This window comes from Sardina pilchardus, chromosome 19, assembly GCF_963854185.1.
Source record: "Sardina pilchardus chromosome 19, fSarPil1.1, whole genome shotgun sequence".
NCBI lineage: Eukaryota > Metazoa > Chordata > Actinopteri > Clupeiformes > Clupeidae > Sardina > Sardina pilchardus.
This window is the reverse complement of record NC_085012.1, coordinates 9,134,288-9,148,828: the sequence shown is the minus strand read 5'-3', so window position 1 is coordinate 9,148,828 and position 14,541 is coordinate 9,134,288. Positions and strand designations below refer to the sequence as shown.

General features: G+C 44.8%; 1 protein-coding gene across 1 annotated transcript in view; it reads right to left on the bottom strand.

The window, feature by feature from the left end:
* dpyda.1 (dihydropyrimidine dehydrogenase a, tandem duplicate 1) overlaps positions 1-14,541 on the bottom strand; it is a gene marked incomplete in the record, with an annotated part of 173,820 nt that overhangs the window by 83,426 nt on the left and 75,853 nt on the right. The window contains 1 exon segment of the mRNA XM_062520871.1: positions 4,827-5,011. Within this exon segment, the coding sequence (XP_062376855.1) occupies positions 4,827-5,011 (185 nt within the window).

Genomic DNA, 14,541 nt, shown 5'->3' with positions numbered 1-14,541 from the left:
CGCACGCACGCACGCACGCACGCAAGCACACACACACACACACACACACACACACACACACACACACACACACACACACACACAAACACTTTAACAAATAACTTTGACATCTCACAATGATCAGGAGGGTGCCACTGCGCACTGTCTCTATTTCAACATAAATGTGTTTTTATTTAATTATTTCTTATTTGTTTTCAGTGTTGTTTATCTCTCTGGATGATGGCGTGCAAGCAGGCAGCGCAAGTCATACACTGACAGGCACCCTAATTAGCCAAGCATTTATCAGACGCTTATGATTGCCTACACTGATGTCACAGCTCTCTAACGAACGATGAAGACAGAACCAGAGAGAGAGAATGAGAGAGAGAGAGAGAGAGAGAGAAAGAAAGAAATAGGGCACAGGTAGTGTGCTACACACACACACACACACACACACACACACACACACACACACACACACACTGGACACGGTGTCTGAAATGGACAAATTCCTTCAGCTGTTTAATAGGAGTTTTAAGGTACCATGAACATACAATATATGAGTGTTATTTTTCTAAACTGTTTGTAACTGACATCTCATTAATAGATAAATGGCATGTCTGACTAATAGTCAGAAATTAAAATCTCCTCAAAAATCCGTCCTTACTCAACCCGCAATGCATAAATGTTTGCCTGGAGCTGTTGTCCAACGATCATTGCTAAATTCATTTCACAAGCTACCGTGTATAAATAATACACTGGAAGGTATATTTCTATTATGCTTGGCAGACATAACAACCTTTACTTTTGCTGTTGTTGCTAGTTAGTGGCAGTGCCGAAATGATTGTTTCATAATAACACTGGTAAGTGGCTCGCTAAAATGAGGGTCAGGAAAAAAGATCAATCGCACATTAGTCCACTCAGGTAGGCAAACAAGCTGAGGGAAGATGTGCCATGCAGTCACAAGTGATCTTTGAGCACCCCTGATGCTAACATGGAGACCTTTGCATGAAAATCGTCCAATTCATCAAGTTAGCAAATCCATTACTGTAAAAAGTAAAAAGCAATCTACTTGCCTCCTTTTCCCATCCTTGCTAAAAGTGGTAATTTAACCCCGCAAATAAACACTCGTCCTCTTCTGACCGACCGTGGCCACGGGCCCACAATTAACCCCTGCACGAAAGCGCTCGCGCGCGGGCGGGCAAGTGTTGCACATTTAGCGTGTGATTTCAGCCTGGGGGAGTAGGAAATAGGGTCTGGAGCCCGTGAGTGGTAGGGCTGGCTGGGAGGGGTGTTGACCCTACGGGGGCCTGGGGTTGGCCAGAGGGGAGCATTAAGTTGTCTCGTTGGAGCCTGATACCCACCAGCAGGCCTGCCTGGAATCCATTTGCACTGCACTGCGTCTGCCTCGAATGGCAGAGCCGAGGCTCTTAATTTCTCTTCTTAAAGACCGCACACACAGCATGCATAATGAGAGTTCAGAGAAAGAGCGACGCGGAAAACGAGACGGAGAGTAAGAGAGCAACAGTGTCAGAGAAAAGGGAGTGTTGTTTACGGAGCTTGCCTTGTTCCGCGTGCTTCTGTGAAACAACACTCACTGAGACATCGATACTCCCACGGAGTTAAAACGTACTACGGTAATTTCTGGTGTATTAGCCACATCGTGTATAAACCGCAGGACAGTGCTTTATGCAAGTTAAAAAAACAAAACCATAACAATACTATATTAACTCTCCCCATGTATTAATATCATAGCAGAAGAAATTTTGCAAAATCAATGTGTAAACTTCGACTAATAGTTGTGAAAGTACGGTAGAGTGTCAAGAGACTGACTTTTGGTGTGGTGGTATCACATTTCAACTGGCCAGTTTACTAGATAAAATGGTAGGTGAGGAAAGGTCTTTCTGTGTCAATGAGACTAACTGATGCTAGTACTAGCCTGCTTTTTGAACTACAGCAAGTTTAAATACAACCATATTCTGTGAAAACATATAATACACCCTCCAAATAAATCAACAAAATAATGCAGTGGAATAAGTGTTAGCATAGCTACTAGCCGCACAGCAAGACTTCTATGTTTAATGTGGTGTGACCGTATCAAGATAAAAACAGACACAACACAGCATTACACTCCTGCATACTCCTCGTTTTCTGGGTGCGGCCTTAGCCACGGCCGAAGCAATGGGCTTCATTCCTGCTGGGAGCCTAAGTGCTCGCGGGAAATGTATGGCGCCGGCACTTTCCTGAGAGCATCTGTTAAATGGATCGATGCCAACACCAGCCACTGTTGCAAATCAGGCCTTTTCTCAACTCTTTGCGGGTCAGGCGTTCACGCACGCGATTCAAGTCCTCACATCAAGCCCTCACAAGTGTCAGAGAGCATCTGTGTCTGCGCGGTATTAAAGTACTAGCCTCCACGTCCATGTGGAACATATGCAGGGCTTTCATCTTGACAATTAATCAGCTCTTCAAATCCTGCCTCTTCTGCTGGGTTTTGTGATCCTAACACAGGACTTAATTCCAGACATCTGCTTCTGTCTCACCAGCACAAAGGCATCAACACCACACACACACACACCCCCCACACACACACACACACCCTGTGTCTGTGTGTGTGTGTGTGTGTGTGAGTGTGTGTGTGAGTGTGTGTGTGTGTGTGTGTGTGTGTGTGTGTGTGTGTGTGTGTGTGTGTGTGTGTGTGTGTGTGTGTGTGTGTGTGTGTGTGTGTGTATGTGTGTGTGAAGATGCTGCTGTTGACATGCATGTAAATACCTGATTGGTTATCAAGCTTAAAGATTACTAGACTAGTATACTAGACACAGCAAAAGAAAAACAGATGCTGAAACTGGTGGTGAGCATTCATGCATATTGCCCATCACACTGCACACTGTAGACCATTCATGATAAATGACAGTCCTAGTGACCAAGTGATGGCATTATATATACACGTATATATAGACACAGTGGCTATGAAAGACCAACAGACCTTAAAGGGATAGTTCGGATTTTAAGACACGAAGTTGTATGGGTTCCCTGTCAGCAACGTAGTGCATCAGCACTGACTTACCCCCGACAGCGTCCTGTGAGCCGAGATCCAGCCGGTTTTTGATCGTTTTTGATGCCGGACTATTTTCTTCAGCAAGTTTCTGGGGTCACGAAAGTAAAGAGTTTTTCTTCTCAAAACCATATGCGTTCAACAGAGTGATATATTTGCACCACAAAAACGTTGTCCAGCTGTCAGTAGCGCGCAGTGATAGGAATCGCGAAAAATAAGTAAGTGATAACGAGGTTTGAATTTTTCCTGGACAACGTTTTTGTGGTGCAAATATATCACTCTGTTGAATGCATATGGTTTTGAGAAGAAAAACACTTTACTTTCGTGACCCCAGAAACTTGCCGGACTACTTTCTTCAGCATCAAAAACGATCTAAAACCGGCTGGATCTCGGCTCACAGGACGCTGTCGGGGGTAAGTCAGTGCTGATGCACTACGTTGCTGACAGGGAACCCATACAACTTCGTGTCTTAAAATCCGAACTATCCCTTTAATGTTGATCAAGTCATTCCTTCACTGTGATACTGCACATTTCTGATGAGATTAGGCTATGGGCTACTTGACTATGCATCAGTGAAGCAATACATTTGCTCTTTGAGTGTGCTGTGAGTAGAACAGAATACCTGTTCTTCTATCACATTACTGCTGGTGCAGTAGCTCAGTGCCAAATGTAGGCAATCTTATCGTTTACAATTTTAGATGTGTAGGCCTACAATAACGTCTGTGCGCCAAGAGATAATGTTCAGGTCAAAGTTCAGGTCTGAAAACCCCACTCTTCAGGAATGATGTGGTCATTCCAACTGAATGCCAGTAAATAGTGGTATAACTCAAATGATAAGTCACCTAAAAATGAACAAACTGAACAAAACAATCTACATTATATCATGTTCTCAGCTTTAAACAATTGGGACTTGCATGACACTGACTAAAGGTTTTCCAGGCAACCTGAACCAAGTTGGTATCAGCTTGTGTGCTGTGCATAGACATAAATGTACACATTACATTGTACATCTTTAAAAGTTAAACATCCCCTTCCGTTCTCCTTCTAATATCATTGTATTTTTAAGCCCAAAGCCTGCGAAAATATGGATAGAATAACAGATTATTTGAATGATGAGAGGTGAGGACAATTTTACACGATTTCCTGTTGTGCCTCTCGTGCCTGTGAATTAATAACCCAAATCTCTGTTTTCTGATGCAAAGCCACAGGGAGATATTTTGGTCCACCACCGCACTGTAAATTAGCTAGATGTTTTTCCATGAACTGCTCAAATGTGTCAGGAATGAGTTGAGCTCTGGCCCTAGCTTGATACGGTGCGAAGTCCAAGCACTATTCTAGAGTACTTCACATGACTCTGGTACATGCAATTCTTTTTTTTTTTTTTTCAGTACTGCATAAAAATGGTGTCATAATGTGTGTTTTCAGACCCTGGATGAAATCACAGATTTTGACTTTTATTTTTTTACGGTGAACTCGGGCTATTGGAGGAGACAAAATCCTTTTACAGCAATGTTATGTTCTGTCAGAGATAACCTCGGGTGAATGTCTGTCACTGTAGGGCTTCGCTGAATTGGATGTCTAGCATGAAGAAGCCCAGGCTCATGCGATACATCTTGAAACCTGGCCTCTCTCTCTCTCTCTCTCTCAAACAGCAACCGAACTGGGTACATAGCAATATGCTAAAGCTTTAAAGCCACAGCAGCGCCATTCTCAGTGGGAGATAACGTTCACTGTGTGGTCAGGGGGAGAGAGAGAGAGAGAGAGAGAGAGAGAGAGAGAGAGAGAGACCCACCTGAATGTACTTGTGGATGTGCCAGGACGCCTGCTTCCCGTCGTTGACCGACTCCACCGTGGTGTTGGCCAGGCCCGCCACGTCCCCGCCGGCGAAGACCCACGGCTCACTACACTGCATGCTCTCCGGGTTCAGGTCAGGGAGACCCCATCTGTTTAAACGGATGGGAGCCATGGCCTCCTTCACTGCACAGGGAGAAAAGGAGAGAATGAGTAAGAGAGAGGGGGGGAGGGGGAGATCGAGAGAGAGAGAGAGAGAGAGAGTGTGAGAAAGAGAGTCGGTGAGGTCCGGGGAGAGGGTTGCTTGATAGACTGGAAACCACACAGCGAGTAATATAAAGTATCTGACAAGACAAACGACTTGGGAGTGGATCCCCCCCCTCCTCCTCCTCTCCTCTTCCCCATTCTCCCTTGCCTTTCTCTTGACTCAGGTTAATGTAACATCTCCTGATGCATTTCATTCACCGTTAGCAACATTAGCCAGGAGACACTCTGTCACACTGATCTACATTACAAAATGGCCGCCCTCCCTCCCTTCCTTCCCTACCCCTCCCAAGTCCATACACACCTATACAATTCATCTTACACAGGCAGTGCTTTTCAGCGCAGACGATGGACTACATCTATCAATGTGGGCTGTTTTTAAATACAGATCTACGAGCCGCGTGAGATGTATTGCTCTCTATTACAGTGACTGGGAAAACTTCACCTTTCCCGTCCGCCCCAAGCAGGAAGTTCTATGTGATGCCAGTGGGTAGGCTGTACAATGGGGTCTGCAAATGATAGAATGCAGATGCTGCCTCATTTTTCATGTGAACGTTCATAAGCACCGACTAGGCCGTGGCCACAACCGCAGGCTAGAATATTACATACGCATTGCCTGAGTGGAGACAAGAGCAGGGGATCTGAGTGAAGAGAAGAAAAGAGAAGAGAGGAGAAGAAAAGAGAAGAGGAGAGAGGGGGATAAAAAAGAAGAGAAAAAAGAGAAGAGAAGAAAAGAGGAGCGAGGAGGTTAAAAAAGAGAAGAGAATAAGAGAAGAGAAGAGAAGAGAAGAGAAAAAAGAGAAGAGAAGAGAAAAAAGAGAAGAGAAGAGAGGAGAAGGGAAGAGAAGAGAAGAGAAGAGAAAAAAGAGAAGAGAAGAGAAGAGACAAAAGCGAGACATAATTCCAAATGCTAAATAAACACATTGGCCCCTAGGTCTTTCATCTGTGCTGGGCCCAGCTATGACAGGAGGACCACACGTGATAAGGCCCTGATTACCAGCAATCAGACAATGAAATAGAGCAACATGACTTTTATGTAGTGTGGACAACGGGTAATAAGCACTACTGTAATTTCTCAATTATTAGCCATGGATACTGTACTGTAGATTCCCTAAAATTAGTAGAATATTAAATTACAGTACAGTACTGATTTAGCCAGCGTTGTTGAAATCAATGCAAACTAATGTGATCACTGTAATGAAATAACAATAGATATTGATTCACTTCATAAACTGTTGAACTGACAATGGAAATCTATCGGCAACATAAATTGGTGATGAATTGGAATAAACTGACCTTGACGACAAAAATGATAAAACGCTGTTGGATTGCTTAAATTTAATGTAGATTTCTGAGAATCATGAGTCTCGAGCAAGTCTGCAAGAAACTAGCAATATAAGATGTTCAGACTCACAGCACACAACGGAACTATAGATACATGCCTTGTTACCTGCAATAAACCAAACAGTAAAAAATGGATAATCAAATTTGGTGTTTTGTCTGAACTGTGACATCTACACCTGCACCTAGTTTCACACAACATTAAAAATCCTTGACGTTGCTGAAATGGCTGAGCTAAAGAGTTTTCTCACTGCCTATCCATTGGTAAATATGGGTTAAATCAGCAGAGCTGAAGGAATACACAGTCACACACCTCACAAAATTCAAGAGCTGGCCCGTGTATTTTTGCTAAATGAAAAAGTATACGCGTAAAAAAAAGGAGCAAAATGATTCCATCTTGGATCGAGAGGACAGCAAAACACGGTTTAGGTGACTTATACCGTGTCCTCAAATAAGCACACAGGAGTTTTTAGTGGACTTTGTCCAGGGTTAAACCTGACACTGAAGGCCCTGATGGTCAGCTTTTGATAACGACGGCCATATTGGAAAGTGTTGATGTCTGCGGTGCCTTTAATGGCCTCTTTCAGAGCACACAAGGGAAGTGGGTCTCAGCTGGGCTATTGCACAGGTCTTACCACCGGAGGTGCTCGAAGGTCATGAGTCATCCACGACTGAATAGGCTGAAATGCAGGCTTTTTGGACAGTTGGCTTGAGAGAGAGAGAGAGAGAGAGAGAGAGAGAGAGAGAGAGAGAGAGAGAGAGAGAGAGAGGAGAGGAGAGGAGAGGAGAGGAGAGAAGTTCAGGTGAGGATGTGTTGAGATTTTATCGAGAGCATCTGTCTTCATTGTTAATGGTTGATCATGAATTTCATGCTCACTCAAGAGTGAATGGTCTACTTCCCAGAAAGCTAATTCACAACTTTTTTCTTCCCACGTGAAATCTTTTATTAAGGCAGACATCTCAGAATTTGGCCAAATGAGGGTTTTCCCACTCATCCTGCTGGAGAAGGAAGCCAGATAAGACTCTGCGTTGAGATCTTGTTCAAAAGGCTAGCAAGCCAGACCCATTTGTTGATCTGCCACATTAAGAGAGAGAGAGAGCGGGTCTCTACATCTAGAAGGAGCAGTAATAGTGATTATGAAACCTTCTTGCATTAGTTATGTTTCCAAAATGTTACCATTAGTCATGCATGGCGAGAGAGGGTGATAATATTCAACCAAGCTCAGGAAATGCACACTGAAGTTATAAGATAGAATTGCATTATGCTGAAATGTTCTTGAAATATTTAAATATATGTGCAACATTTGAGAATTTGCGAGTTTTCAAACTGCTTTTGGATTTAGTGTGGGGGAGTTAAGATCGTAGATGCCAGACTTGTTGATAAAAACCTGTCGGGAATCCATCTGCTGTTGGCGATTTGTTGGTGGGCATGAGATTGCATGCTTTGCGGAGTTCCTCTGGTGCTAATTGTTTTTCCTGGCTATCTGACTGTTTGGACAGTTTTGATAGAGAGACAGTAATCAGAAAAGCTTTCACACTTTGCTATGTGTGTCCTTTTAGCACTTACCATGTACCGCCCGCCTGCCTCGAGTGTACTATTTGGCAGCAGTTTGTTTACCTGAGATTTTGACTGAAATGACTGTTAAACTTTACTTTCTACTCAAGTCTACACGGTCTGTTTGGCCCCATGCCAACAACAAGTATTCAAGTATTGGTAACACTGACATGTTATCAAAAGTCTATTTAATGTTGGGTTGAGGTGAGATAAGTGATTGAGGCAAGGGAACCAAAAAAGTAAAGTTTAACTAACTGTAATTTCAGTCAAAATCTCAGGTGCAAAAATGGAAGAAATCATGAAGCAATAACAGAAGATGAAACAGCGAGCCATCAATGTTAAATCATTACAGGAGGACATCTTTGTGTTACAATGGGGTGCTATGCTCAACAGTGCTTTAAAAGATAATAGTAAAGAAATAGTAAGACGAGATAGAAATAGTTGATGAAAGAAGAGGTAATACAAATAAAGTAATTTTTATAGGCTCTCTGATTAAAAAATAATGCCACAGTGTAGCTAGTACTGTACTGTAACATTACACAAGATGGGGCTTGTATGTGGATACTTATTTACAGCAACATTTATTTACTACCGCGGCTGTAGAACTTGCACTGAAGTCCACACCAAAGAAGACAGATGAGTTGCATATGCTCTTAAACCACGGCAGCTCAGAAAATAATGTGGAACAGGCTACTTCGGGGGTATGCATATCAGTGATCTTGACCATGAATGTCATTAATAACAATGTACCATCCTTCAGGGGTCTGCTACGGTTACATACACAACGCCAGTACAGGATATTCTTCCTCATCAAAATGGCAACGCCTTGTTTCAGAGATTCTATCCTTAATTACAGCCTAGCAAAGATGACAGATGTGTCGGGGAGAAGCTTCGCAACCCTTCCTCATTAGACCGCTGTTTACGCTCACACTTTCTGGAGCCTTCTAGAATGTGCTGCTAGGACCTCCAGCGACCTCTCCATCTCACCCTGCGAGTGCAGAGATGAATATTGTCTGTTTCGATGCTTTACATGAGTGCACACGTGTGGGTGTACACACACAGACACACTCTCACACGAGCACACACGCACACACACACACACACAGACACACACACACACACACACACACACAAATGCACACACACATACATGCACACACACGCACATGCACACACAAATGCACACACACACAAATGCACACACACACACACACACACACACACACACACACACACACACACACACACACACACACACACACACACACACACACACACATACACAGACACACACACAAACGTAAGCACACACACACACACACACACACACATACAGACACACACACAAACGTACGCACACACACACACACACACACACAAACACGCACTCAGACACACACACATCAGGGAGACAGTGTTCTCTCTCACTCTCTCTTTCTCTCTGTTTACTCTCTCTTTTTCCTCCCCTCCCTCCTCACCTTTGAAGAGGCTGTGGAGTGTGACAGGCCCTCTCATTCTTCTAAGAGATCGGTCTTAAGTAAAATAGCTTCGGCACAGACACAGACACACACACACACACACACACACGCACACACACGCACACACACACACCCCACACACACGCACAGACGAACGCACAGACACACACACACACACTCACAGACACACACACGCACACACACACACACACACACACAGTAATCCACACAGACGACCCACGGGCATCCTCCCGAGACAGCTCGGCGCAGGCAGATGCAGATTGCCAGGGCCCATTAACCAAAGGGGCTCCATGCTGCCTCCGGTGGAAAAACCAAAGCCGCCGGCCGGCTCACACAGAGCGCAGTGCACACAGCCCTTCCCGTTTGCTCCTAGCAGGGGGTGGGGGTGGTGTGTGTGTGTGTGTGTGTGTGTGTGTGTGTGTGTGTGTGTGTGTGTGTGTGTGTGTGTGTGTGTGTGTGTGTGTGTGTGTGTGTGTGTGTGTGGTGTGTGTGTGCGTGCGCGTGCGTGTGGTGCGGGGGTTGTCTCTCTGCGAAAAAGCTCCCGACACCCGTCACAAATGAACTGAAACTCCACAATCCGATTTCTGTGAATACTGCTGTACTTATGCTTTACATGGCTAAAGCCAATGTTCGACATTGCAGGGCTAAGTCCATTGCCAATGTGATGGGTTCTACACTAGCTGAATGTACGTTTTCATTTTTTTCTCCTCTCTCTCTGAAACCGAATTGAAAAGATTTCTGGGAAAGTGGTCCATGGTAAAAAAAAGTACTTTAGACGGGCAGAAATCAAATGAAAAAGATTAAATTCCTCAATAACTTAAGCCTTTTCACCAAATAGCCATTTACAACAAGTCTGCTGCTGTACACTGTATGTGACAATGGCACACACCTGAAAGAACTACAACACAGTATCTCCACTTCACCTACCCTCTGAGCACAAAAACGGAAAAAAAACTTTAAAAGCTTTTCTTCTAAATTGAGAAGTTAGCCAAGGTCACAGCACATCTCCATGTGGCTTTTCAGGCTAGGCCGCGTCCCACGTTCCACGTTCCGGCAAAAAAAATCGTTTTAGAACACACACAGGTTTTTCTGAATGTACGCGCCGCTATCATGTCTGGTGTATAGCCGGTTCCATTGATTACAGAGGAAGCTAATTGCCAAAGCGTAAGCTCCAGAAACGAAAACGCTTCAGTGAAGTGCCTTGTATAGCCTTCCTGCAAGTTAGTTATACATACTGTATATGAAACGGAGGCTAAAAAAGAATGAAAAAAAAAATAACAAAATGAAATCTCACATGCCCACAGTGAGCAATTTCCCACTCTTTTGACAGTCTTCCATCGTGGCACAACAAAGCACACGAGTGATTCATTAGCGCATGGCTGGAGCCAAAAACTCCCAGCCACACAACAGAGGAAGGAAACAACGCACAACAAAAACTAAAGAGGGAGAAATCCTCTGTGATAAATTAGCTCGGGAGGGGTCTGTGATCACAGTCATTACCACTGATGTGGGGTGATTAATGTATTGCTGAGGTGTGAATATTTAACCGAGGCGTAGATGGGGGGTGGGGGGTGGGAGGGTGGGCTGTGTCTGGGTTGGTGATTCCTCCTCCAGAATGACGGTAGTCTTGCAGGGAGACTTTCCATCATGCCACACTGTGGCAACTGACACGTATGCACCCCCCCTCCCCCCCAACAAACACACACACACACACACACACACACACACTCAAACTCCAGCCAGGGGATCTAATCAGGACCTCGCTCCTCTCGTGGGCCGGCCCTCCAGATTACCCAGCTTGCATTTCCCGCCTAGTCAGCTTTTCCTTTTTCGCGGAGAAAATCGCATGCAGCCAACCGCCACCCCTGCATCGGACGGAGGGGGGGGGGGGGGGGGGGGGGGTACTTGAGTGGGTAAGTAATTCATATTTCCTTCAATGAAAGAATACAGACTTACGAGGAGAAGAGAACCGGCGGAGGGGGAGAAAAGATCATCGCTCAGCAATATTTTTTTTTTCTTCTCCCGGAGATACAATATGAAGCAGAATGAACCCTGGACAAAATAGCACACAGATACAGTATGCGGAGTGTGTCAAGGATAATACCGCGTGTGTTGTGCAACACACGAGTCGCCAGGGGTCAGCCGCAGCGGTTGGAATGGACAGCTGACGGAGGACGCTCAGCTTAACCGCCATACTTCAGTGGTGTGTTATGCCTTGATTTCAAGTAGCAGCCCACCGCGGTGGTGCAAAAAAGGGGGGGAAAATGTTTGAATTCCTCAAAGGGGTGATCCCTTTAATGTTCTGGTCAGGCTTTCTGGACGGTTTAGCTAAAGTGCTCCGTGTATGGGCGCTTGATTACGCAATGAACCAAAAGATAGAGCCGAACTGGTCCCTTGCTGAACGGTTCTTTGAAACTTTTTAGCCCTAAAGTGTTTGTTCTTCTGACTATAACCAGAAGAGGACATTGACTGACTGTAAAGGAGCGGTAAATAAAACAACACATGCCTGAAAAGAAAATGGCAGTGCAAAAAATATGCTGATGATATGATATCAATAAATATAACGCTAACATTACAAATTAAAGAAAAGTCAGATACCCTACAAAATACCCATTTTAGCAATAGACTAATGAATTATGACAATCACCATGACCATATATACATATACAAAATGATGAAAAGTCTTAATCGATTAAAAAAAAAAAATCCTCTTTCACAAACACAAACGCACAACCATCCATCCGCACACACACACACACACACACACACACACACACACACACACACACACACACACACACACACACACACACACACACACACACACACACACACACACACACACACACACACACACACACACACACACACACACACACACACACACACACACACACAGAGTGAGACAGAGGGAGAAAGATAGAGAGAGAGACACACTGATCCATGACAGCAATGAGGCTTAACAAAAAGGAAATACAAAATCACTATCAAATTAAGCTAGTTAGCTTGCAGTCATGCAGACCGTTTAATTCTTCCTCATATCAGAGATTCCTCATGTTTTAATTAACCTTGTGGGCTAATTGCCAATAACAACAATGGCCTCCTCCAGTATGAGGACACCTCTGCTAATTTAGAGCAAATTCCACACACGCTCCGCAATGCTGGGTCAATCATCGAGGTCTTCCTTTCAAAGAGCGTCTAAAATGGAGTCTGCGGTGAGAACCTCATACTTTTTCCTTCGTAGCGATGAAACATATTGTCGCCACTTGTGCAAAGCTTTGATTTTACAGTCAAGCATTCACCGTTGGAGTATGGACCGTGGATTTCAAACAAAGCTTGATTGAATCTCCTCAACTGGCGCTTGTGAAAAGTGCTGGAAAAAAAAAAAACATCTACCAGTGGAGCAGCTAATCTGTGGACCAATGGCAAGAGGGGCTTGACAAAACAAATACGCTGTGGCGGCCTCGCGTTTGCCCTGGGACGCACTGGGTTGCAATCATTTGGTTGAGTAAATGTGTATTTTACAGTCATGGCTAATTATGAATCCATGTAGAACAAGCTCTGTTTCTGCGCGCTTAAGCAACCAAGGTCTGCACCGGCATATCTGTGAAGCTTCATAGAGCTGGGTAATGGCTTCAGTGGGTAACCAATTGTGAACGTCCCGGTGTAACCCCACCACCACCACCATCACCACCATCACCACCACTACAAGCACAACCCCCCCCCCAGCTCTATGATAAATCTCATTACTGAGCATCCGTGTCGTCCATGGTCAACTTTGGGCCGAGCCACTGCCCCGTGATGTACACTGTGTTTGCTGGTGCTGACCCTGATTGGGAATCCTAGCAGGTGTGCCCGTTATGGCCGTAATCTAATTAGCTGACCTCACCGGGGTGTCGGAGAGGAAGGAAGGTGCGCTCCACCAGCCCTCAAATAGCCCTCACCTCCTCCTGCGCACACACACACACACACACACACACACACACACACCTCAAACACTCTAACAAAGAAAGTGGTAAACTTTATATGTCAAAAAAAAAAAACACCCCTTGGCACAGGGACACACAAAAATATCTAGTGTGAGGTGCCGTTTGTTGTGAACGCTGTTGAAAGACTAGGAGGCAGATGCAAAAACAACGAGAGAGAGAGAGAGAGAGAGAGAGAGAGAGAGAGAGAAAACAGCACAGCAATAATAAAAACAGAATAGCTCATTGCTTTAGCGACCGAGCTAAATGATAAAGAGTCACACACAAAGCAGCACAGCATCCTCCTCTCCTTTTCCCTCCTCTCCTCTCCTCTCCTCTCTTTCCTCTTCTCTTCTCTTCTCTTCTTCTCTCCTCTCCTCTCCTCTTTTCTCTTCTCTTTTCCTCTCCTCTCCTCTCCTCTCCTCTCCTCTCCTCTCCTCTCCTCCCCTCCTCTCTTCTCCCCTCCTCTCCTCCTGATGGAACAACTGTCTCTTCTTTTCTCTCCCTCTCTGGTTAGAGTGGGGGAGACAGAGCGGGAGAAAGAGACGGCAGGAGAATTCTCCAGGAATAATACCAGGTGTAACATCTGCATAATGATTTGTGCTTCTCTCCTGCAGGGGCTGTCGCAGAGGCCTCTGTGATAATCCTTTCAAACTGGGTTTGAAGCACAGGACCATTCATCACGTCCGGAGAGCTCATTCAAGGCCATTTGTCACAAACATTGCCATGTGCTAGAGAAAATTAACCGCTGAAATCCAAGCAAAAAGCCAGCATAAAAAAATAAACAAATAAATACAAACTCAACCATTCCAACACCCACACACATGTTTTGAATGCAGTTGAGGCTGAATAGGAGTGTTATGCCGAGAAGAAGGGCTGTGTTGGGTGGTGGTGTGTGTGTGTGTGTGAGAGAGAGAGATTTCTCCAGAAAGAGAATTAAAGATGCATGCTAGGGGTGAAGGATGAGAGAGAGAGAGAGGACCGGGGAGCCTTCCGGAAACTTCCGTGGCAGCTCGTTGCCAGTCCCTGAAACAATGTTATGATTTCCAATTTTGCCGCTTGCCACAAAAACAAGTGGGCAGATTACGGCTG